Here is a 25155-nt window from a genome sequence, read left to right as displayed (position 1 = left end):
AATATGGAGTGTGCCATTGCAAGGGAACAGTTTTCAAAAGAGCCAATCTTGGGTCAGGGGGTGCATGGCAAGAAATCTCACCTGGCCAGTCAGCGAGTGCAAATTGAAGGTTTTCCGAATTAGCAAATAAGGTCTCCCAAGTTGATAAAGAACAAGGGACAAAAATTGTGGAAGGTTCAATTCCTGCCAACAATTTTGTTCTGACACGGGCTTTTGTAATTAGAGCTGCAAAAAGTGCAGGTTTCTGAGAAATTGTGGATTTTGGGGTGTGAGACAAATGTACCCATTCAATAATTAATAATTTTGAAGTTTTTTGTACCACGGCTCCTGTTGGGAGTCCAAGAGTGTTACATATGATGAAAGCTAAGGGGGTGTTATCCTGAAAACGATCCACCCAAATTTGTGAAAGGGCCTCATTTACCTCTTTTAAAACTTGCTGATGTGTTTCATCTAATTTAATAACATCTGCAGGGTTTTTGCCCATTGTTAATGCAGAAAACAATGGAGCCAATTGAGGGGTTGTGAGCCCCATATATGGGCGTGCCCAATTAATGGAGCCCAAATATTGCTGTAACTGTACTAATGTGGGAGTGTGTGGCAAGTCCAATTTTGGCATTGCAGGTGCAGCATGAGAGGCCAAAAGCTTATGGCCCAGATATGAAAAAGGTTGTGCTGTTTGAACCTTTTCTGGAGCTATGTGCAGGCCATTTTTATGGAGAAGATTAGTTAAAAATGGTAATGTTGCTAAAACCGTGCCTGGGGGCCCACATGCTGCCACCAAGATGTCATCCATAAAGTGGTAAATTAAAAAGTGAGGATGTGCCGTCCGATACGGCTGCAAGGTTTTGTCTACAAAATATTGACACAAGGTGGGGCTGTTGAGCATTCCCTGAGGCAGGACTGTCCATTGAAAGCGAGAAGCAGGTTTGGAGTTGTTAAATTCTGGGACAGTAAAAGCAAACAGTTTGCGATCTTTTTCATGGAGTGGTATAGAAAAAAAAGCATCTTTTAAATCAATAATCATAAGATCCCACCCTTGGGGAATCAAATTTGGATTGGGGAGGCCGCACTGCAGCGCTCCCATGGGTTGGAGAATTTTATTAACAGCCCTCAAATCATGCAAAAAACGCCATTTACCAGATTTCTTTTTTATAACAAACACTGGAGTAATATAAAGGCTGTGGGATATCTCTTTCCTTTTTCTCTCTTCTCTCTCTGTCTCACTCATACTCTTTCTCTTTGTCTCTTTCAGTCTCAGTCACTCTTTTTTCTTTCTTCCTCTCTCCCACTCTTTTATCACTTATCACAGTCACTTTCTCTGTTACTCCCTCAAACACACACACACACACACACACACACATATGCACGCACAAAAGCATTTTTCTCCATTCCAATTCAGATCCTATAAATCAATTGCTCTGTGAAACATCTGTGAAAAAGATTCAGGTGCTCAGGCAGAACAATGTCATCAAAGCAACAGAAAAGAAATCAGAAGAGCCAGTAAGAAAGGGAGAACTCCTTGAGACATGAAATTACAATGAGGAAAGACTAAGAGAGGCATCGTAGGGGGTAGAGGTAGCCAGGATGACCGGAAGAAAGTAAGAAGATTGAAATAAGAAGGAAGATAAGAAGCAGCCTTTTTTGTGAGGCTGGCTTAGTTTTCCGACTAATGAGTCAGGTTGGAAAGCAGGCAAAAGCTTCCTCTAAAGGGATGTAATGCCGGGGAGCTTCAAAGGCTGAGGGTGACAAAGGCATGCATACAAGGGAAGAGAAAGCCTTGGATTCAAAGTGTGAATTTAGTGAAGAGGTTTCCAAATATGGCAGGGGGGGGTCCGGTCCCCCCATCATGGCCTTTTCATGAACTTTTAAACATTCCATGACAATCTGCCAAGTAGAGAATATTTTCGCTGGTGCCCTTAGGGGCTGGAGAAAATACTTCCCTAATTTTGCCCAAATGTTTGTTCGAATTGAGCCCTTCTCAGGATATGTGGGACAAATTTGATAAATGTACCTGAGAAAGTTAGTAAGATCTTTTTTTGAAGGGATGGGGAGAAAGTTCCCATTGTTTTTTAAGATTAATATTGAGGATTTGGACAATTCTCTAAGTTCGAAAAGGTGTGCAACCTGAGGCTTAGAGAATTCTGCCCCCATTACTCACGAATCAGGGAGGATGCTCCGTCTGCGACGGCCGGTCCTGGTATGCAAGAGGCGTTCCTTCGCCGATGAGCAAGAGGACTCCAAATGGGACGGATTGATCAGCAATCACGTCGGAGGTCACCAGTTGCGGCTTTTTCACACTTCTGATGGGCCGCTCATGCTTGTAGCTGAATGGGAAGAAGAAACACCGGACAAATCCTTCTTGTGATGAACTCTGGCCCCGAGCAATGCCCGGGAGAGCCTTTTTATTAGTCCCAAACAATGGGACTATGTTTTTGTTAGTATCCATCTTTGGCCTATATTTTCCAGACAGCCTTGGCCGTCCTATATACAGAGATAGCAATGGGTCTCAACAGATGCAAATAACCAGCTGTCGGCAAGGAATATAAATCCTTCCATTCCCCACTGTCTTGTCAGAGTTGAAGAAGCTTCTTGGATGAGAAGCGAAAGGTCTTCAAAAGAAGAAACAAGAAAGTCCAGTTGCCTCCTGAAAAAGCACCTTGGAGACAACCATGACCTGGATGACTGAGAATCTCTATAGACTTTTAATTTAATGTGTTGGAGAATCTTCAGTGAGAGGAGTAGAATGGAATAGGACCTAGAAACCTGTAGAAAGAGATGGAATGATTTCAGATATGACACTTTTCAAAGAATTCACATTGTAGAGACAATGATGCATAAAAAACCATGGAATATGAGAAAGGCCTTAGCAAATAGATCTACCTATAAACAAAGCAAAGTCTATAAAACATGGGAAGCATTCTCTTATATAAATGTATGGCATTTGTTAGGACCGTTCATATTTATGTCATTTTAACATAAGAGAAATTATGTGTATTCAAAGTGCTTTAGTTGAAGCCATCATGTTTTACATCAGAGGACTCAAAGGGGTACCAGAGAATTGAAATTTTTAGCGACTTTCTATCAACTGAAGGTACATTTGAATGGTTAAATAATGATTTGCTTAATCATTCATTTTTACATTTGTGGTGTCCTTGGGAAGAGGGGAACCTAAACAATGACATGCCCAGAGGAGGGTGTGACCCACAAGCAATAGGCCCAACTTTGGGAAGGCAAGAAGGAGCTTCTCCAGAAGCCCAGTTGAGTAAAGGGGAGGGAGAGAGAAAAGGGAGACTTTGGGATTTGTCTCGGAGAAGCTCAAAATATTTTTTTTTCCCATTTCTGTAAGCCGCCCGGAGTCCTCTGGGATTGGGCGGCATAGAAATTTAATAAATGAAAATGAAATGAAATGAAAAGATGCCCCATTTGTGGCGTTTTCTATTGTGGTTTCTAGTGCTGGAGGCTAGCTGAAGACTTCATGCTCATCCAGGTAGAGGAATGTTAAGAAGGGTAGCTGGTTAATCCTTTTGCAGTCCATAAGTTCTGCAGGTTATTTTCTTTTTATCCAGAGCTAAAAGTGAGGATGTTTTCCAAACCGGTTTGTCACCCCTGGGATGCAGAACAGAAATCAACGGATGGTTTGACATTTGATTTTCATGCTGTGACCTCAAGTGCCCTGAGTGACATTTTGTCCAAGCCAATCTTTCCTTAACAGGGTCCTTTTCCAATGATACTCCACTAGGAGACCCCCACTCCATCCTGACACTACCAAGCATGATGAGGAAAACTAAAACAATAATAAAGGCAGGCAATCAGAATAGAACTGGAAGGGACCTTCAAGGTCCTCTAGTCCAACCCCCTGCTCAAGCACGAGTTTCTATTACCCTTTCAGGTAGGTGGCTGTTCAGTCTTTTCTTAAACCTCCACTGATGAAGCACCCACAACTTCTGATGACAACCTGTTCCACTGGTTAATTGTCATCACCATTAAGAAATTTCTCCTTAATTCCAGGTTGCTTCTTTCCTTCATTAGTTTCCATCCATTGTTTCTTGTCTTACTTTGTGATGCTTTGGAAAATAAGTCGAGACCCTCTTCTTAGGGGAAGCCCCTCAAATACTGGAATTCTGCTATCATGTCACCCCAAATTATTCTTTTTCCCTAGACCAGCCAAAGCCCTCGGGGAAAAACAGAGTCACGTCCCAGCTGAGGAGAACCTGCGACTGCGTTTTCCCTCCCAAGTCTGACAGGCGCTTCTCTCCTGCCATTGGCTCTCCAGGCTCACGTGATCCAGCGAGCACCCCTCCCCCCCCCAATCGGGTTTAATAATAAAGACCCGCCAAATCCCTCAGGGAGAGAAGACGGGAGAGTCGCCGCCCGCAGAGAAGCGTCTGAGGAGATTCAGCGATTCTCTTCTTCCCGCCCAAACCTTGACAGAAGCTTCTCTCCCGCCATTGGCTCGCCAGGGTCACGTGACCCGACGAGCTCTCTCCCTTCGCTTCCCCCCCCCCCCCCACCTCTCTTCCGCGGGTTTCCTCCTACCGGCACCTAAGTGCGGAGAGGCAGCTCCGTTGAGCATGCGCGCCTCCTCGCCAAACGCCTGGCTTCCGTCAGACCCCGCCAGCTGCAACCGCTTCCTCTTGGCAGGATCGTCTGGCAGGAAGGACGCCCGGCACGCGCAGGTACCACCTTGTGGGAAGCCCAGGTGAGTGGGACGCGCAATGGGTTCATTCGGGGACAGTCACCCCAGTGATGTGGAGGGTAGAGTTCAGATTCCCCTTTGCGCGTGACTTTGTATGCACAAAGACCCCAAGCTTAGGCAGGAGGTAAAAGCCCAGGCTCGCCAGGAGGTAAGGGATCTGGGAAATAATGGAATATTGGATATAGTGGATATAAATAATGGATGGAAACTGATCAAGGAGAGATTCAACCTGGAAATAAGGAGACATTTTCTGACAGTGACAGCAATCCACCAATGGCACAGAAGTTGTAGGAGGTTCATGGCTGGAAACTTTCAAGAAGAGACTGGACTGCCATCTGTCAGAAATGATGTAGGGCAGGGACGTCAAGCTCGATTTCATTGAGGGCTGTATCAGGGTTGTGTTTGACCTCTGAGGGCCGGGGTGGGCGTGGCCACGGTGGATGTTTGATACTTTTTATTTCTAAATTTATACCCCCTTGATTAATAGTAAATTGCTTTTCCAGGTCGAATAATAATAAGAGCCAAGGTGGCGCAGTGGTTAAATGCAGCACTGCAGGCTACTGCTAGATCAGCAGGTCAGCGGTTCAAATCTCACCGGCTCAGGGTTGACTCAGCCTTCCATCCTTCCGAGGTGGGTAAAATGAGGACCCAGATTGTTGGGGGCAATATGCTGACTCTCTGTAAACCGCTTAGAGAGGCCTGAAAGGCCTATGAAGCGGTATATAAGTCTACTGCTATATATATAAAAGTTCCAGGCAACTAATAATGAAAATACAATAGTATAAATAGTATGATAATACAAGACCTAACAGCAGAGGTAAATTTCCCAGGATAGTAAATAGAAATGGCTGTCAATATTGTTAATTGTAGATTAAATGGACCTACAGTATGTACCATCTGGCATTAAACTGTAGTATTAATTTAGGATGTTGCTTGTTTTCTATCTGGATTAGGCAGTTACTTGAGGCCACATAATTGTAATCCAGTGCTCCTATGGCACCCTGCTGGGAGTCCCCGGGAGTCCCCCCGCAGCCCATTTTCAGCCTTCCCGGCCTCCAGCAGCATTGCTCGCCAAAAGCGGGCTGCATGGGGACCGCATTTTAGCTGGCAGAAGTACCATGGGCTGGTCCTTTGACCATGGGCCAAATTTAAGCAACCTGCGGGCCAGATGTAGCCCGCAGGCCTTCATTTGATACCCCTGGCGATCGGACTTGGACTCCACCGCAGTAGATCCAGCTGAGACACAGGAGGATCATTTGCCACATCAGTTCTGGGTTGAGTTCCAGGAAGTTGCCTCTGGGGATGTGGACAAGGCCATCCGAGCTGTAAGTGCCTCCACTTGTATTCTGGACCCGTGTCCCTCCTGGCTGGTGGCTAACAGCAGGGAGGTGACACATGGCTGGATCCAGGCGGTTGTCACCGCCTCTCTTCGGGAGGGGCACTTCCCCGCCGTACTCAAAACGGCGGTGGTGAGACCCCTCCTAAAGAAACCATCGTTAGATCCAGCCATCTTAAACAACTTTCGTCCTGTCTCCTTTATCGGGAAGGTTGTTGAGAAAGTGGTGGCCTTTCAGCTTCGACGGGCCTTGGAGGAAGCTAGCTATCTTGACCCCTTCCAGTCCGGCTTCAGACCTGGTTGCAGCACAGAAACCGCTTTGGTCGCATTGACCGATGATCTCTGGAGGGCCAGAGATGGAGGCTATGCGTCCATCCTGGTTCTCCTTGACCTCTCAGCGGCTTTCGATACCATCGACCATGGTATCCTTCTGCGACGACTGCGGGAGGTGGGAGTGGGAGGCACTGTTTTGCGGTGGTTCTCCTCTTACCTCTCGGACAGGTCGCAGTCGGTGTTAGTGGGGGGGCAGAGATCGTCCCTGAGGCCCCTAACATGTGGAGTACCTCAGGGTTCGGTCCTATCCCCCCTACTATTTAACATATACATGAAACCGCTGGGCGAGATCATTCGGAGGCACGGGATAAAATACCATCAATATGCGGACGATACACAATTGTATCTGTCCGCCCCGTGCCAACTCAATGAAGCGGTGGACGTGATGAACCGGGGTCTGGAGGCCGTTAAGGACTGGATGAGTGCTAACAAACTGGTGCTCAACCCGGATAAGACCGAGTGGCTGTTGTGTTTCCCCCCCAATAATTTGGCTAATACACCAACGCTTAGGCTGGGGGGTCAAATTTTATACCCCTCAGATAGGGTCCGCAACTTAGGAGTCCTCCTGGATCCACAGCTGACTTTTGACCACCAGCTGTCAGCTGTGACCAGGGGGGCATTTGCCCAGGTTCGCCTGGTCCGCCAGTTGCGGCCCTACCTAGATCGGGGGGCCCTCACAACAGTCACTCGAGCCCTTGTGATCTCTAGACTGGAATACTGCAATGGGCTCTACATGGGGTTGCCCCTGAAGTGCATCCGGCGACTACAGCTAGTCCAAAATGCAGCCGCGCGAGTGATAGTGGGCGCACCTCGGTTCGCCCACGTTACACCTGTCCTCCGCGAGCTGCACTGGCTGCCTGTTGGTCTCCGGGTGCGCTTCAGGATAATGATGACCATCTTTAAAGCACTCCATGGTAGTGGATCTAGGTACTTGAGAGACCGCCTTCTGCCGATTACCTCCCTAAATCGACCAATCAGATCGCACAGACTGGGCCTCCTCCGAATTCCATCTGCCAGTCAATGTCGACTGGCGACCACACGGAGGAGAGCCTTTTCTGTTGCTGCCCCGACCCTATGGAACGAGCTCCCCATGGAGATCCGCACCCTCACCACGACCCAGACCTTCCGCGCAGCCCTCAAGATCTGGCTCTCCCAGCAGGCCTGGGGATAGGCTTCCAATTACCCGCCCGAGTGTTTGATTGCTGAATGAAAGCTGTGTTTTATTATTTTTCTTTTGTTCACAAAGTGTTTGTTTTGACCTTGCACTTCCCCTCCCCTGTGGTTGTAAGCCGCCCTGAGTCCCCTCAGGGAAAAGGGCGGCATATAAATCCCAATAAACCTAAACCTAAACCTAAACCTGGCATTGGGTCTCCTGCTTGGGCAGCAGGGGGGGTTGGACTAGATGACATACAAGGTCCCTTTCAACTCTTAATCTGTTGGGCAGCCTTTAGCACTCAAACGCACACGCACATTTCCTAGGAAAAAGTATTTGGAGGAGACGGGGATAGCTTTGCATTTGCAAACATAAGCAGAATAACAGATTTGTAATGGATGGTATTTTACTCCAAACCCCTGCTCCAGTAAGATACCCTCTACCATTCTCGAGAAGTGGTTGTCCAATGTCTTCTTAAAAACCTCCAGTCCTGGAGCACCCACAATTTCTAGTGGCATGCCATTCCGCTGATTAATTGTTCTCCCTGTCAGGAAATTTTCTCCTTAGTTCTAGGTTGGTTCTCTCCTTGATTAGTTTCCACCCGTTGCTTCTTGTTCTGCCGTCCTTAAAGCCCCCCCATCCCCACTGTGCCAGTAAAAGATGCAACATGGGGTAGGGTGAAGCCTGAGGGAATATGTGCTTACATCATTGTGTATAAACCAAGTTTGCTTCCGAGCATTTGTAACAAAAAGCAATCTGGGAAAGCACTTTTCCTGACTTCGCTCCTTCACCCTCTGCAACCTTCAGCTTTTTTTTTTGGGGGGGGGGGGGGTTAGAAGTGTCCAATTCTGTTCCTCAAATGTAATTACCAATACATTTGGAAATGTTCTCTGCCCGGTGTTTTTTTTCCGCCACCAGTGAAGTTGAGCTGCATCTTTGTAGAAGGCCCTCCTCAAAATGAAATGCAAGAGAGACATTTCACCGAGCCTGAAACATCTCTTGATTTTTGAACCCTAACCCTCCTCCGAACTACTTTGCCCATATTTAGATTCAAGAATCACAGTTCCTGATTGAGAACAATCTCTGTAGTTCCTGATGTTTCTTTTCTTTTCCACCTCAGATATAAATGCTGGAGGCTGCTTGAGCTTGAAAGTTTTCCCCGGGGGGCTTTCTGGGCAACTCCTTCAGATCCCAGGACTGAAAAGACCTTTGGAGACCCAGGAGATCCACAGGGCCCTTCTGGATCCCTGTCAGAGAAGACACCAGAAATGGATGCAAACAAGCCAGCCTGTAAAGAAGTGGGAAAAGACTCTGTTTCTGCTCAGCCTGGGAGCTGTGGGGAGATCTGGTCAGGCCCCAGGCAAAAGATCCCAGAGGAGGAAGAGGAAGCCCTCATGTTTGAGAACCAGCATTGGTATTTCAGGAATAGCTTCTTTAAGGAGGCCGACGGGCCACGAGAACTTTGCAGCCGCCTTCATCGCTTTTGCTGCGGTTGGTTGCAGCCCGAGAAGCACACCAAGGCTCAGATGTTGGACCAGGTGATCTTGGAGCAGTTTTTGGCTGTCTTGCCCAGGGAGATGCAGTGCTGGGTGAGGAAGTGCCAACCGGGTACCAGTTGCCAGGCAGTGGCCCTGGCTGAAGGTTTTCTGCTGGATTGGGCAACGAGGGAGGAGCAGGAAGGGTGCCAGGTGAGAGACACACCTCTTGGGAAATATGGAGGGATCTTAAGAGACTTCAGGGGATTAATAACACAAGACCTTTAAAGAACCTTGTTAGTGAAATTGTTCCTCTGTTCTTCCAGATGATTTGGAACAGAGTCCCCATTGGCCTCTTCCATCTCTACTGATGGACATAGCTATGGCTTGCAACATTGTAGATAGAACAAAAAATCCAGTTATACTGTTGGGTTCTATTACTCACTTCCTTGTTTACATTTCAGGTTCTGAAGTCCTTCCTGGAGGTGGTCACTGATTGTCCTCAGGCAAGGAGGGATCCCAGGAATCCTGCTCAGGGGCCGTTGCTCAGAGAGATTTCCAAAGAGAAAATTCAACATCACAGTGCCTTATTAGGTAAGGGAAGATCCTTCTATTAGGTTATAGGTTTTTCAGAGCTTCTGGCTGTTCTTAATTCTTTGCATCTTCTCATGTCTAGTTGTTGGGACTTATTAGAAAAGATTTAACTCTCTCTTGAAGCTAGAATGCTTAAGTTCCATGAAGGAATTCTGTCCTTCATCCACACGCTACTTTCAGATGATTCCCCGTTTGCAGAAGACTGATTCTTCTGGAGATCAATCTGGATTGCCTTCTGACTCCTCCATTCTGAGGTTCTTGGTCCTCAGAGATGAGGAGGGAGAAAACCTGTCTTTCTTGATAGATGATTATGAGTAACTCTCATATATTTCTTGGCCTGACCATCTGTGCTTGCAGGCTTGTTCCTGGATGCCGGGATTTCATCAGTTCACTTCTCACATAGAATGTGATGGTTTCAGGCTGCAGGGGGTGGAGAGAGAGCATCAATTGTTTGAATGAAAAACTGGATTGCCAAGAGTCAACTTCCTTCACTCATTCCTGCCGGAGAGGCTAGGAGAGAGGTTAAATTGGGGTTTCTTCCCCAGTACATGCTGGAGCTGTGGTCTTCTCATTTTTTTATTCTTGACTCCCAATATGGATCCCATAAAATGCCATCAAAAGAAGAGTGTGATGGATGGAAGTTTCTTCCACAAGACAGGAAAAAATACAATGTTGTGCCTTCAAACTTGAAAAGATAGAGTTAGTCCTTTTTTTAAAAAAAATGTTATTATTAAACATATTTTTCATTTTTTTTAAACACATCATCATCTTTGCAACATTTCCACATTGTTAAGCCTTCATTATACACTTTTTATCCATTTGTCAGGGCACACAAGGTGCTGCCCTGTTAGCTCCAGCACGCATGCAAGCGCTGGCCAGCTGACTTCAGCTTTCATTTTTGGGAGGCTTCCCTGAAGCCTCCGGAGGGCAAAAAACAACCCTCAGGGAAGCTCAACCACCCTCAGAATGAAAACGCCCAGCGAGGCGCTTCAGCCCAGCATTGCTCCTGCTACAAACGGGGGAAACACCCTCTCCCCCCCGCTGATCCAATCTCTCTCTCAACCCCCTTCCCCCTGTAACCTGTTTCCCCACCGCACAATGTTTCTGCGCCAGTGGAAGTTGCTGGACATCGAGGGCATTGCACTTGAAACTGCCCGCCGGCCACCAGGAAGAACACTGGTGCTGCCAGGTGCCTCCCGGTGCAGTTGAGCCGCACTTGGCTCGGTGGTGTGTGTGTAGTCATGAGGCTTTGGGCCAGGACTGCGCAAGCATGGTCACCCCACCAAGTGTAGTGTTTGCCTTCATTGCCTCTGAAGGCGGCGGGGAGTGGCAGGCGCTGTGGGTGCAAGTGGAAGGTCCTGGAAGCCTCCAGAGGGCCTTTGTGGGGGGCAGGGAGGCGATTTTTGCCCTCACCAGACTCCTAGAAAGCCTTTGGAGCCTGGGGAGGGCAAAAAACGGGATTATTGCGGACTCAAAAGAGGGTGGGTTTTGTGTGCGCATGCGCACGGGGGTCGCACACATAGGATTATGGGTGTGGCAGCCCCCCTTGTGCTCCCCCTGCTTTTGGCACACGATGCCAAAAAGGTTCACCATCACTGACTTATACTGTACCTGTGCGTTTCGTTTTTCTTGCCTAAGTGTAGAACCTGACTCTTTTCACCATTGAATTTCATTTTATTAGATAGTGCCCAATGTTCAAGTCTGTCAAGATCCTTCTGTATCTTTAGCCTATCTTCTGGAGTGTTGGCTATTCCTGACAGCTTGGTGTCATCTGCAAATTTGATGAGTTCCCCATTTATTCCCTCATCCAAATCATTGATGAAGATGTTGAAGAGTCCTGGGCCCAAAACAGAGTCTTGGGGTACTCCACTGTATACTTCCCTCCCTGTAGATGCAGTTCCATTGAGGACTATACGTTGAGTACGGTTGGTCAGCCAGTTACAAATCCATCTGGTGGTGATGCTGTTCAACCCACATTCTTCTACTTTATCTAGTAGTAGGTTATGGTCTACCTTATCAAATGCCTTACTGAAGTCCAAGTAAATTATATCGACGGCATTCCTCTGCTTTCTTATAATTTGCCTCTTTCTTCCAGCCATTTGTACCATAAATTCCATACTAAGTAATACTCAGATTTTTCTTTATCTTTTATTTCTTTTGTAAGTCTATACATTTCAGTGCATTCTAATACTTTTTTTATCACGTTTTCTTCTGTTGGTGTATTTTTGTTTTTCCAGTTTTGTGCATACGTAATTCTTGATGCAGTTATTAGTCCTTTCCTTCCTCCCATCTTGTCTTTCTCCTTCCCAGGTAACAAAATGGAGTCACCGTTGCTCACTGGGTCATCTTCTTCTACTGGTGGAGCTGAAAAAGCCACTGGACCTCTAGCTCAGGTAGGAAGTAAAATATCAGGGGTTAATGTGGGGGATCAATGAGAGTCCTCCCGTTTCCATTTGTGGTCTCGGTATATGTAACCACTCCTTGAGACATCAGGATGATTTTATCACATATCACATTGAGTTCAGCTGGGGAAATGCCCACTTAATAGTTATAATAGTTATAACTCTGTTTTTAGGTTTTGCAAATTAAAGGAGATCTTGCAAATTCTATTGAGTCTACAGCAAGGGTGTCAAACTCGATTTCATTGAGGGCTGCATCAGGGTTGCGGTTGACCTTGGGTGGGCATGGTGGGTGTGGCCAGGAGGATTGGCACGGTCAGCTCCCCTCCCTCTATCTCATTCCCATCTCCTTCCCTCCTTTCCTCTTTCTCCTCTCCTTATTCCCATCTCCTTCCTCCCCCCTCCTTCCCTTTTCCTTCGTCCTTCTCTCCTTTTTATTCCCATCCCCTCCCTCCACCCCCATCCCCTTCCTTCTTCTCTCCTTTTTATTCCCTTCTCCTTCCTTCCTCCCCCTTCCTCTCCACTTCCTCCTTCTCATTCCCATCCCCTTCCTTCCTCTCCTCCCTTTTCTCCTCTCCTTATTCACATCTTACTTCCTCCCCTTTCCCCTCCCCTTCCTCCTATCTCCTTCCTTCCTCTCACCTTCCCCTCACCTTCCTCCTTCTCTCCTTTTTATTCCCATCTCCTCCCTCCCTCCTCTTTCTCCTCCTCTCCTTCTTATTCCCATCTCCTTCTTCCCCCTCCCCTTCCTCCTTCTCATTCCCATCTCCTCCCTCCCTTTCCCCTCCCCTTCTCTCCTTTTTATTCTCATCTCCTTTCTTCCTCCCTCCCTGCCCCCTTCATCTTTCTCTCCTTCTCTTTCCTTCCTTTTTCCCCTTCCTTCTCTTTTCTGGGGAAAAGATGACTCCCCCCCCCCCAGCTTTTAAATGTAACCCTTATTAAGAGCCGGGGATTCCCGCTCTGATACCTGCTGCTTTTTTTCCCCAAAAGAAAAAGAGAAACTGCTGGCCCAGGGTCGGCATCGTAACCTTTTTGAGGATTTCAAAAGCTGTTCTGTTAACTTTTGGAGTCTTACTTTTTGGGACAACCCCACCCTCCTCCACACACTTCCTTTGTTTCCAAGGAAAAAAGAAATCAGAGGAAGGGAGAAGAGGGGGTATACACACACACACACACCGGGGACGAATCCAAAGCCAGAGAAAGGACCCTTACAAGCCTGAGCCTTACAAGCCTGCCGCCTCCACTCCTACCACCTTTTCTTCCGAAGGAAAAAGCCCCCAGCCAAGAAAAGACGGTCCCACAACTGGAGAGCTGCACTGTGAAGCAAGGGGAAAGAGGAAGAAAAACCTTGCGACTTTAAGAACTCAGTGTCAGGCCTGCAGCCACGTTCCTTTTTAAGAGAGACATGTTGGCACATCTGGGAAAACCCGAATCTGAAGCTTCTCAGGGAAACCCCACCTTCCTTCTTTCTCACATGGATGCTTCTGAACTAAAGGAGGCAAGCAATTGAAACCAGACTGGGAGAGCTCAAGGGCTGGCTGGAGTGATGTCCGAGTCGGGGATATGAGCCGAGGTGGCGCAGTGGTTAAATGCAGCACTGCAGGCTACTTCAGCTGACTGCAGTTCAGCAGTTCGGCGGTTCAAATCTCACCGGCTCAGGGTTGACTCAGCCTTCCATCCTTCCGAGGTGGGTAAAATGAGGACCCGGATTGTTGTTGGGGGCAATATGCTGACTCTGTAAACCGCTTAGAAGAGAGGGCTGAAAGCCCTATGAAGCGGTATATAAGTCTAAGTCTAACTGCTATTTAAGCTTTCAGTTTCCCTTTTTCTTCCTTCCTTTCCAGTGAGCGGTAGGAACTTTGCTTGGTTTGCAGGGTCTGAGGTTGACTTTCCCTGTCTGCCTCTGGCCACTTTTCAGCCAAGAAATGCCGCTTCTTTTGCTGCCTCCCCACAAAAAGTACTCACTTTCTTTCTCCTTCCTTCCCTGATTCCCTCTTTCTCATTCCCATCTGGTTCCAGAGGGTTTGGCAGAGCTGCCGGTGGTTGTGCTTACGGTGGCTGTGGCTTTCCCACACGGGCTGGGGTCGGTCCCAGTGAAAGGGAAAGCCACACAGGCTGCAAGGCTGGACCAGCAAGCAGGCCATGGAGGTGCTGGTGGTGGGTGCAACGCTGATCTATAATTGGATGGCAGTAGTGATGGGTTCCTACCGGTTCGGACTGATTTAGATGAACTGGTAGTAGTTTGGCGGCCTGGATTCCTGGAACCGACAGCGACTCAAGCCTGCCATGCCTCCAAACCAGTTCTCCTGGCAGCACTGTAGGCGCCACCATCTTGTTTTTTGCTTCTGCACATGCGGAGAGCAATTTTTATTGCTCTGCACATGTGCACATTGCGTGCATCAAGCGCATGCATGCAGAGTGTCCACAAACAAACCGGCAATAGTGAATGACGGAACCCACTCCTCGATGGCTGTCATCCAGTCTGGAACACGGTCAGCCTTAGAGCTATAGGGCAGCCCTGGAGCTGGAGCCAGATTCAGATTCAGATTTAATTTATTTGTATGCCGCCCTTCTCCGGGAGGGACTCAGGGCGGCGAACAACTCAAAAGGGGAAAGGGGATACAAACACAATACATATAATTAAAATACACAAGAGTCATACGGCCATACAAGTCGAGAGGGGAGGGGAACTCATCAACCCCAGGCCTGCCGGCACAGCCAGGTTTTGACAGCTTTCCGGAAGGCCTGGAGAGGGGTGAGGGTCCGAATCTCTGCGGGGAGTTCATTCCAAAGGGCCGGAGCTGCAACAGAGAAGGCCCTCCCCCGGGTAGTAGCCTGATGACATTGGCTGGTAGACGGAACCCGGAGGAGGCCGACCCTGTGCGATCTAACGGGTCTGTGGGAGGTAATTGGCAGAAGGCGGTCTCTCAAGTACCCAGGTCCAATACCATGAAGGGCTTTATAAGTTACGACTAGCACTTTGAAGCGTATCCGGAGACCGATCGGTAACCAGTGCAGCTCGCGGAGGATAGGTGTAACGTGGGTGTACCGAGGTGCACCCACAATCGCTCGCGCGGCTGCATTCTGGACGAGTTGTAGTCTCCGAATACTCTTCAAAGGCTGCCCCATGTAGAGCGCATTGCAGTAGTCCAGTCTTGAGGTCACGAGGGCATGAGTGACTGTCGCGAGTGCCTCCCGGTTCAGGTAGGGGCGCAACTGGTGCACCAGGCGAACCTGGGCAAATGCCCCCCTGGTCACAGCCAACAGGTGATGTTCTAAGGTCAGCTGTGGGTCCAGGAAGACTCCCAAGTTGCGTCCCCTGTCTGAGGAGCGTAAATTTTCACCCCCCAGCCTGAGTGATGGAATACTGGCCAAATTCTTGGGAGGGAAACACAACAGCTTCAGCCCTGCCCCCACAGGAGGCGGTAAGCGTCCAGGGGGCTGGGAGAGACAGCAGGACAGTTCCTTGCCAGCTCCAGGGGTGCCCTGCAGATCTAAGGCTGACCATGTTCTGGCCCGGATGGCAGCTATCAAGTTATAGATTAGCACCAGAGGCGCCAGACGCCAATCCTTTGCGTGTCTCAAAGGCAACCTCGCTGGCTGGCTGTAGCCACATCATGGGCTGGATGTGGCCTGTGGGTCTTGAGTTTGACACCTCTGGTCTACAGGATCCAATCTGCGTCAGTCACCGGGACCAGAGGTTTATTTCCCCAAGCTTTCAGACTTGTGCTGGAGCCTATCTTCAGGGTACTTTTGTCTCTTCAGAACGTGTGCATTGGATATCGCATAGAACAGTCCAGTGCACATATTCTGTAGAGTGAGATGTTCTCTGAGGATGGGCTCCAACACGAGTTCTAGAGTTTGGAAGAATAAATTCTGGTTCCGGTGACTGACTCAGATTGGATCCTGCAACATTATCCCGGGACACATATATTTGCCTTCATTCTGTCAAGTCTGATCTCCGGGATTCTTCCTTGTTCAGGGTCCTGTGTCCTTCGAGGAGGTGTCCGTTGATTTCACCAGTGAAGAGTGGTTGCTGCTGGATCCCAGCCAAAAAGCCCTGCACCAAGAAATCCTGTTGGAAATGTCTAGCATTCTGGCCTCTTTAGGTAAGGATTCCTCTGGAGAAAAAAATTGAGGATTGAGGAGTCAATAGACAGCTTATTTACAGCTTCGGAGATCTGTGCAGATCTTGTTAAAGTGATTTCTTATCTTTCATCTTTTTATCGTATATTAATTCCAGTTCTCCACAGTGTTCCAAGTACTACAGTTTCATTTAGAATTGGCCTGATAGGGGTCTTGAAAGGATTGATAGGCTGTCTTGAGATGCTGCTTGGGCTCTGTGTCAGTACTGAGCTGCAGGGAGAGCTGGGCCAGGGCATGGTGAGGCTGGGAGGCATGCTTGCTGGGGGCGGAACAGGCGCTCATGCAACACCCCTCTCCAGCCGGGCAGAACTCCATGCACTGACCTAGGGTGTATCCCTAATGTGCCAAGCTGCTTCGCCCCTGAGGCTGTGCCCAGCTCTTTGGGAGCCCACTCGCAAGGGAGCAGCTGCCTGGCAACTCCCCCCTCCAGCCAGCTAGAGCACCACTCCCCAACCTAGCGGTATCCCGAAGATGCCAAGCAACGTGAGAGCCTTCCCCCCGCCCCGGCTCCCGCAACTTGCCGCTTTCGGGATACCGCTAGGTCGATGAGCAGTGCTCTGCCTGGCGGGGAGGGGTTGTCCAGGGGGCTTATTTTCGGGGGTGGGCTTATATTTTTGCCCACGCAAAAAATGTGGAAAGGCATTAGTTTCAGGACAGGTCGTATTTTCGGGGAAACACGGTATATAGTTTCAATTTGCTCCCATGGGACATTGATATTGTATGCCAAAACAGCTAGCCACTAGGACAGGTTTTCCCCTCATGCCATCATTTACCTATATTAATTTAAAAGAGTTGCAAGGCTACTAAAAGTTTTTCGCCATCCTCAGCCTCCAGAGGCTTTCCTGAAGGGATTTGGAGGGGCTCTGGAGGCCTGGGGGAGGCTGTTTTTGCCCTCCCCAGGCTTCAGGAAAGCCTCCAGAGCCTGGAGCGGGGTCATGCGCGCATGCGGGGGGCACACACAGGTGGGTGGGGAGGAATGAACTGGTGTGGACACGTGCAATAGCACACGCAGACAATTTTGGCACGCCATAAGAAAGAGGTTCGCCATCACTGGGCTAGGGACTGGCATAGGGATAGTAAACTATATGTGATCAAATTTCTGATTTCTTTTTCTTCCTCCTCAAGGAGTTGATGAGCAGAAGAATGACAATTGCCCAAAGCGCAGTATAGTGCCACCACAAATTATCAATGTTGACAAACCAGAAGAGAAAAACCCAAATAAGTGGAGAAGAAGAAGATATGAGAAAAACCAATCTTGCAATTGGAAAGAAACATCCATTCTCAAATGTGCAGAAACAGATCACTTCCTGATCCAACATAATTCTAAAGGAAACAGCACAGGACATTTTCATACAAGTAGCAATAACCTCAAAATTGAAAAGAGCTTCAGTAGTAATAATATTTTATCCAGTAGAGTGGTCCATGCAGTGGAGAAGCTATATAAATGTGTGAACTGTGGAAAGAGCTTTAGACGGACTAATAATTTAACCACCGATAAAATGATCCATTCAGGAGAAAAGCCTTATATGTGTGTAGACTGTGGAAAAAGCTTCAGTATGAAGAGTTGCTTTATTCCTCATAAAAGTATCTACACGGGAAAGAAATCCTATCAATGCATAGAATGTGGGAAGAACTTCAGGACAAGCAGTGATCTTAATTCCCATAAAAGGGTTCACACAGGAGAGAAACCCTATCATTGCATAGAATGTGGGAAGAACTTCAGGACAAGTGGTGATCTCCATTCCCATAAAAGGGTTCACACAGGAGAGAAACCCTATCAATGCTTAGAATGTGGGAAGAACTTCAGCAGAAGCAGTAACCTTAGTTCCCATAAAAGTATCCACACAGGAAAGAAACCCTATCAATGCATAGATTGTGGGAAGAACTTCAGGAGAAGCGGTGATCTTAATTCCCATAAAAGGGTTCACACAGGGGAGAAACCCTATCAATGTATAGAATGTGGGAAGACGTTCAGGACAAGTGGTGATCTCAATTCCCATAAAAGGGTTCACACAGGAGAGAAACCCTATCACTGCATAGAATGTGGGAAGAACTTCAGGACAAGACGTGATTGTACTTCCCATAAAAGGGTTCACACGGGAGAGAAACCCTATCAATGCATAGAATGCGGGAAGAGCTTCAGCACAAGAAGTGATCGTAATTCCCATAAAAGGGTCCACACAGGAGAGAAACCCTATCAATGCATAGAATGTGGGAAGAAGTTCAGGACAAGCAGGTATCTCAGTTTCCATAAAAAGTTTCACACAGGAGAGAAACCTTATCAATGCATAGAATGTGGGAAGAACTTCACTACAAGACGTGATTGTACTAACCATAAAAGAGTTCACACAGGGGAGAAACCCTATCAATGCATAGAATGTGGGAAGAACTTCAGCACAACCAGTAGCCTTAGTTCCCATAAAAAGATTCACACAGGAGAGAAACCATTTCAGTGTGTTCAATGTGGGAAGACTTTTAGTCATAACAGTTCCCTTACTTGTCATAAGAGGATCCATACAGGAGAGACCCCCTATAAATGCATGGAATGTGGAAATAATTTTCGTAATAAAAGTTCACTTAATTTTCATAAAAAGATCCATACGGGAGAGAAACCCTATCAATGCATGGAGTAGAGGAAGAATTTCAGGAAAAGTAGTCACCTTACTTGTGGTAAAAGGGTTCACACAGAGAAGCAACTAGAAATAATTCTTGAATTACAACCATAATGGAGTCGGCCCATCACAGTCATAAAGTGAATGGGTCATGTGTCAACCTGATTTTACAACTTTTTGCAGTGGTCATTAAGTGAATCACTGTAGTCCTTAATAGAATCTGTGCTTAAGCAAATGCCAGTTTTTCAGTGAACAAATAGTTCATTGAGTGAAGTTTTGGCATCTCAGGTTTTTAGCAGATGACAATGAGACAGTGCAAATGGTTATAAATGCAAGCTTGTTACCCAAAGTGTAATCATGTGATCTTGGGGGGGGGGTGTCCCTTAAAATTGGGATTTCAAATCCAAGTTATATGTCCCCACTATGAACTTCCTATCTAGAAATATTCTCTATGTGAAAAAGGAATTTTGCAAAACAGACTACTTCTCATAACAGGAATCACAGAGTGGGAAAAATATAAATGCACGATGTGTGGAAAGAACTTCAGGTGGAGCAAGCAACTTAGTCCCCCAAAACAGCCTATATGGTCTCTTGGTTAAGGCACCAGGTTAGAAAGCAGGTGATTGTATGTTCTAGTTCTATCCTAGGTTTAAAAGCCAGCTGAGTGGTCTTGGGCCATTCACTCTCAGCCCAAATCACCTCACAGGCTCTTGTGGGAAAATAAGAAGAGGGAGGTGTATTAGGTGCGAGTAATGTCTTCTGCTATCTAAAAATAATGAAGTTGGGATGCAAATCAATAACTAAATAAAAATAAATAAAGGGAAGTCGGGGAGTTGCCTTTTGGAATTGAAGTGTCCTTAATTCCCGTAAACGAATCCACTGTGATATGAAACCATTAAAGGTATCAATCAGACAACAAAGAAAGGCGCCCCCTGTGGCTTGGAAGTCAGAGAAAGAAACTTTAAAAAGGATCTGCCCTACTTGATCAAGCAATAAATATTGGCAGCAGGAAGTTTCTACCTCCAGACTTGCAAAATTATGTTAATAAAGCCTTATAATAAAGTAGAATTAACTGTTCTAGTCTTGTTTTTTTTGTCTTGTCTGTAGAACAGGATTGTGATGATCAAGATTCTTGCATTTAAAATTAAAGGAAATAAATGAATTGTAATAGCATGTTACTTGTTATCTTAGGGCAGGCATGACAGCAAACCAGAAACGGTGCAATAGGATTGCTAAATATACTGGTACTTCTTTCTAAATATACTTGGTGAGCAACAACATTGTAGCAACTTCTGCTTTTATCTATTTTCATGCAAAAAGCTGTATTTCCTGCCTGTGTAACCAAGTGCAGATAATCCTCAAGTTATGAATGTAATAGAGCCTGCCAATTACATTTGTAACCTGAGGATTAGTTAATTGGATCATGTTAAGTGAACATGATCCCCCTCCTTTACTCAATGCATCTGCTAATCGAATGTTCAGGTCGTTAAGTGCATATGAAGTATGTCACTGAGTGTTATGGTCCGCGGAGCTGGCAGCAGAATTGGACTGGGGAGGAACATGGGCCAGTCCTAGAGTCTGGGGAAGGCTTGGATGAGGGCTCTGCATTGGAGGCAGAGAGGGGGCCAGGGCCATCTGGGACATGTGCTGCCTTTGGAGCCTCCAGAGTCGGACATCAGTGAGGCAGAGGAACAGGAGGAGCCTGTTCTGGAGTCAAGGTGCTCTGGAGCCATACAGTGCGATCTCACAGAGATGCCGTCGGCCAGGCAGTGTCAGCTGGTGAACCCCAGGGATAGAGCCTTCTCTGTGGGACCGCTTTGCCTTTGGAATGAGCTGCCCCTGGAGCCTGCACAACACTTTGCTGAGCAGCTGGAGCATCGCTGGACAGTACGACACATGACCGGCCGTGGGCGTCCATGTGGACGTCGCCAAGCCCGTTTCAACCATACCAGTTGGACCAGGATCCGGAACCCACCACTGATCTGGATGATCAAGTAAGCTGTCGCCTCTCTGCCATGGTTTCTTTGTCTACGAGATTGCTCATTTGAAGCCTTCTATCCCTTTGAAAATAGCAATAGCAGTTAGACTTATATACCACTTCATAGGGCTTTCAGCCCTCTCTAAGCGGTTTACAGACTCAGCATATCGCCCCCACAGTCTGGGTCCTCATTTCACCCACTTTGGAAAGATGGAAGGCTGAGTCAACCTTAAGCCGGTGAGATTAGAACTGCTGAATTGCAGATCAGCTGGTCAGCTGAAGTGGCCTGCAGTACTGCACCCTAACCACTGTGCCACCTCGGCTCTTGCACAGCAGTCTTGGTGAGTCAGCCAGGCTGAGCAGGGCACACTAATCCTACCCAGCCTCTGCTCTCACCACTGTTTTTGGAGTACTAGGAGCAGGCAAAGAAATCACACTGCCATGCAAACCCCACAGCAGAGTCTGGAGAGGAAACAGCTTGCTTGAGGAGAGAGGAATGGTCAGCCTGTTCCGGAACCCTGGATCTTTGAAAGGTAACTGAGCCTTTGGTGTGGGGAGGAGCCAGTGGGCTATTATAGCAGGGCCAGTGCCTGTTAGATCCCTGTGGGTGGTGGGAATAGGCAGGGGGAATGTTGCAGTGTCTCTTCAGTCAGTTATAAAAGTGAACAACTGCCGTGGTGCTGCAACATGCATAAATTCAGGACTCTGTCATAAGTACTTTTGGAAGGATGTCGTAACTTTGAACTGTAGCTAAGTGAACTGTTGTAATTTACAACCTCAACGTTCGACCACAATTGAGCCCAAAATTTCTATTACTAAGTAAGACAAGTGAGTTTTGCCTTATTTTACCACTTTTCTTGCCACAGTTGTCAAGAGCCGAGTGGCACAGTGGTTAGGGTGCAGTACTGCAGGCCACTTCAGCTGACTGTTATCTGCAGTTCAGCGGTTCTAATCTCACCGGCTCAAGGTTGACTCAGCCTTCCATCCTTCCGAAGTGGGTGAAATGAGGACCCAGACTGTGGGGGCAATATGCTGACTCTGTAAACCGCTTAGAGAGGGCTGAAAGTCCTATGAAGTGGTATATAAGTCTAATTGCTATTGCTAAGTGCTTCACTGCAGTTGTTAAGTTAGTAGCATAATCGTTAAGTGAATCTGGCTTCCCCATTGACTTTATCAGAAGGTCGTAAATAGTGATTACATGATCCTGGGATTCTGCAACCATCTTCTATACGAGTTAGTTGTCAAACATCCAAATTTTGATGGGCAAAAACATTCGGCAAATTGCAGAGACTAGGGCTAGGCAATAACCAGCTTCGTTCCGTTCACCTAGCTCTAACCTGCCTACTATTCTTCTGCTTAGCCTATTTTGCATTGAAATCACCCATAACTTATAAAATACATTTCTTTTGATATTTGCTTGAGAGTACATTGAAGCTTATTGGGGGAAAAAGTTCAATTTCATCATCATTTGAGTCTACAGTTGGAGTGTAGATTTGTCATAAGATGGTGTTGAATGTCTTGCTGAGAATTTGGATCGAGATTACGTGATTGCTGTATGCTCTGATTCTCAACACATTTAGTCACTTGTTTCCTTATGCAGAAAGCAACTCTTTCTTGCCTGATGATATCGTTTCCAGAAAAATAAACCATAAACTTGTCTGATCTTTATGGGGATACTGCCTCTCCAGTGTAACTCATTGATGCCAAGGATGTCTATGTTGACTCTAATCGTTTCTCTTTTTACAATTTCAAGTTTTCCCAAGCTCCGCGAATGGGAAAAATGTCATGAAACGTCACACATGACGTGAGTTTGACACCCACTAGCCAAATCCAAATCCTGCAGCAGTTCTTCATGTTTTAGTTGCTCTTCTCTGAACTTTTTCCAAGGTTCCAAATCTTAGGACACTTAGATGCCACCAAAGGATTTCTGGGGTCTGAGAGGAAGTGCAACCCCCATAAATCTATTTCCAGGAGACAATCTTGTCAGGGCCCAGGAGGTTGCCAGGGGTTTTAACACTTTTCTCTTGGCTTTTGGCCTCAAGCCCAGGCTGTGTGGATGCACGCACACATGCATTTGTGTGTGAGAGATGAACCCAATGAAATGTTTAAGAGATCACTTAAAAGGACAAATATTTGTGACGACCAAGGACTCCCAAGTCTCTTCTCCGACGGGACACGAATAAAGGCCACCAGGAGATTCCCTCAGAGGCAGGAGGAAGATTCGAGAACCAACGATTCCTTTCCCGCCCAAACCTGACAGGAGCTTCTCTCCCGCCATTGGGTCGCCAAGCCCACGTGATATCTCTCTCTCTCTCTCTCCCCCTCCCTCCCTCCCCCTTCCCTCCCCTGCTGGTTTCCCCCTACAGTAACTACAACGGGAGGAGGCGACCCCCTCGCACGGAGGGCAGACTGAGCATGCGCGCCTCACAACGGACCTCGCCGAACACCTGGCCCCTCTAGGACTCCGCGCTCGCTCGCTGTAACCGTTTCGTTTTCGCACGAGAAGTCGGGTACTTCGGGAGCCGCCCCCCAGACACGTGCAGAGCCGCCTTGTGGGAACGGAGACAAAGAGAGGGATGGAGGACGTGAAATCCGCGTCAGTTCTTCCCACTTCTGGGAGGCGGGGGAGACTCCGGATTCCTTTTGCATACAGGGGGGGAACGAAGATCCCAAACTTTTGCAAACTCAAGCAGGAACATTAAACGGTGTGCAGAAATCGAGGTGCATCACTTGGGCTCCCAAGTGAGGAGGGAAGGAGTTTAATCTCCTTCCAAAAAGGATGGAGGCTTTTCTACAGCTGAAAAAGAGGAGACCCAACCAAGGCGTGGCAGAGGACACCCTGGAATTGGTGGGGATTTAAAAAAAAAGCTAGGATGTCAACCTGTCAAACGAGAGAATGAAGAAGAAACTCCTTAAATCTTCTCCATAAGGCTCTTCTCCATTTATGTTTTATGATGAATGCCGTTTTACAATGGCTATCAAAATGATCCCTCAGTATTGTATGTCCACTGAGAGCTTATTCACCAAAGATGAATTCCTTGTGTTTCTAATCACACTTCGCCAATAAAGAATTGAATTCTATTTTATTCTATATTCTACTCTACTCATTCTATATGCTGAAATCCTGAAAAAGGAAAAGAAAGAGAGCTGGGAAGATTGCGGGAAGATGCCGAGACTGAAAGCAGCTTCATGTATAAACCTGCGGAGAATTGGGGGAAAGTTGCAATTCTTTAATCAAAGTTGCTTTCTTTAATGGGAACCAGCAGCGCCCTTAAGATAGCTCCAAGAGCAGCTTCTTCCAGCACAGAAATAAACCAGTATTAAATAAAAAAATAAGACAATCAAACTGTGGTTTCAGGATGAATATCTCCACTTATCTTTACACTCGGTTTGGATCAAGTTTAATGAAGATTTGCCAGCATGTGTTTATCAGTTTTCTCTTTCGACCCAAAGGGGCTTTTTTTTAAGAGGCAACTGGATTTTCTGGTTTCTTTCTTTGAAGAAGTTTCGCTTCTCATCCCAGAAGCTTCTTCCACTCTGACTGGATGGTGGGGAAGGTCAGAGCAGAGGAAGCTTCTTGGGTGAGAAGTGAAATGTCTTCAAAGAAAGAAACTAGAAAGTCCAGTTGCCTCTTTGGGGGGGAAAAGCACTTTTGGGACAACCATGACTTGGATAATGGAGATTCTCCATAGACATTTTCCTCTTTTGACTTATCCCAAATTAAAATCTGGTGGCCGGTGTTAAATATTCATTAGTTGGTTACATATGTATTAGTTGGGGGGAATGAGTGTTTCCATAGAGGCTAGCAACAGCCCTGCTGCTCCCTGATTTCTGGGTGAACATTTGAGGGGAACATCTGGGGATGTACATGGCAGGAGCCCCAGCCTCAATTCCTGGATATTTATCAAAATTAAATGCTACCCATTTTGTCGAGCGCTACTCTTAAGTGGCTTTACAGACATTGAACCAAATGCAGAAGAAAACATTGCCGCAATATATAAAAATCTTATTAGAATAGAATAAAATTAATGGAATAGAATAACTTTGTTACTTTGAATATACACTAATTGGCATACATTAAAAATGAAATTTCGTTGCATACAGCTCTTAAAAGAGTCACCACCTCCAATTTTACTCTACGTAAACATGACTAAATAAATAAATACAAAATTATATATATATACCCACATACATGACACAGAGGAACAACACAGACTAGTTCGGATGCATACATGAGAACAGGAGGTAAAAGGGATTCACCAAGACGTGAAGAGCCAACGGATGGGGGCCAGGGAAGTTTGTCCCAGGGGTGCAACCGGTGGGCTCCCAAAATGACATTAAACTGACATCGTGCCCTAAACGGAGGGCGGTCTGGATGGCCTCTAAGTTTCCCCGCCGCGATCGCGCCAAGAGATGTGCGGTTGTCGTTAGGA

At 46.9% G+C, this 25155-nt stretch overlaps 1 protein-coding gene across 1 annotated transcript in view; it reads left to right on the top strand.

The window, feature by feature from the left end:
- The first annotated feature begins 4609 nt into the window (after nucleotides 1-4609).
- Nucleotides 4610-25155, top strand: part of LOC106551353 (uncharacterized) — a 49025-nt gene continuing 28479 nt past the window's right edge. The window contains exons 1-6 of the mRNA XM_087711598.1: nucleotides 4610-4699; nucleotides 8639-9206; nucleotides 9458-9587; nucleotides 11898-11980; nucleotides 15969-16095; nucleotides 17258-18588. Of these exons, the coding sequence (XP_087567724.1) occupies nucleotides 8787-9206; nucleotides 9458-9587; nucleotides 11898-11980; nucleotides 15969-16095; nucleotides 17258-18588 (2091 nt within the window). The 5' untranslated portion in view covers nucleotides 4610-4699; nucleotides 8639-8786. The remainder of the gene's footprint in view (nucleotides 4700-8638; nucleotides 9207-9457; nucleotides 9588-11897; nucleotides 11981-15968; nucleotides 16096-17257; nucleotides 18589-25155) is intronic.

Source organism: Thamnophis sirtalis, unplaced genomic scaffold (assembly GCF_051295495.1).
Source record: "Thamnophis sirtalis isolate CommonGarterSnake01/CBP01778 unplaced genomic scaffold, rThaSir2_p1.2 scaffold_3, whole genome shotgun sequence".
In the NCBI taxonomy this organism is placed as follows: Eukaryota; Metazoa; Chordata; class Lepidosauria; order Squamata; family Natricidae; genus Thamnophis; species Thamnophis sirtalis.
Note: the sequence above shows the minus strand (reverse complement) of the source record. Positions and strands in the feature narration are given on the sequence as shown.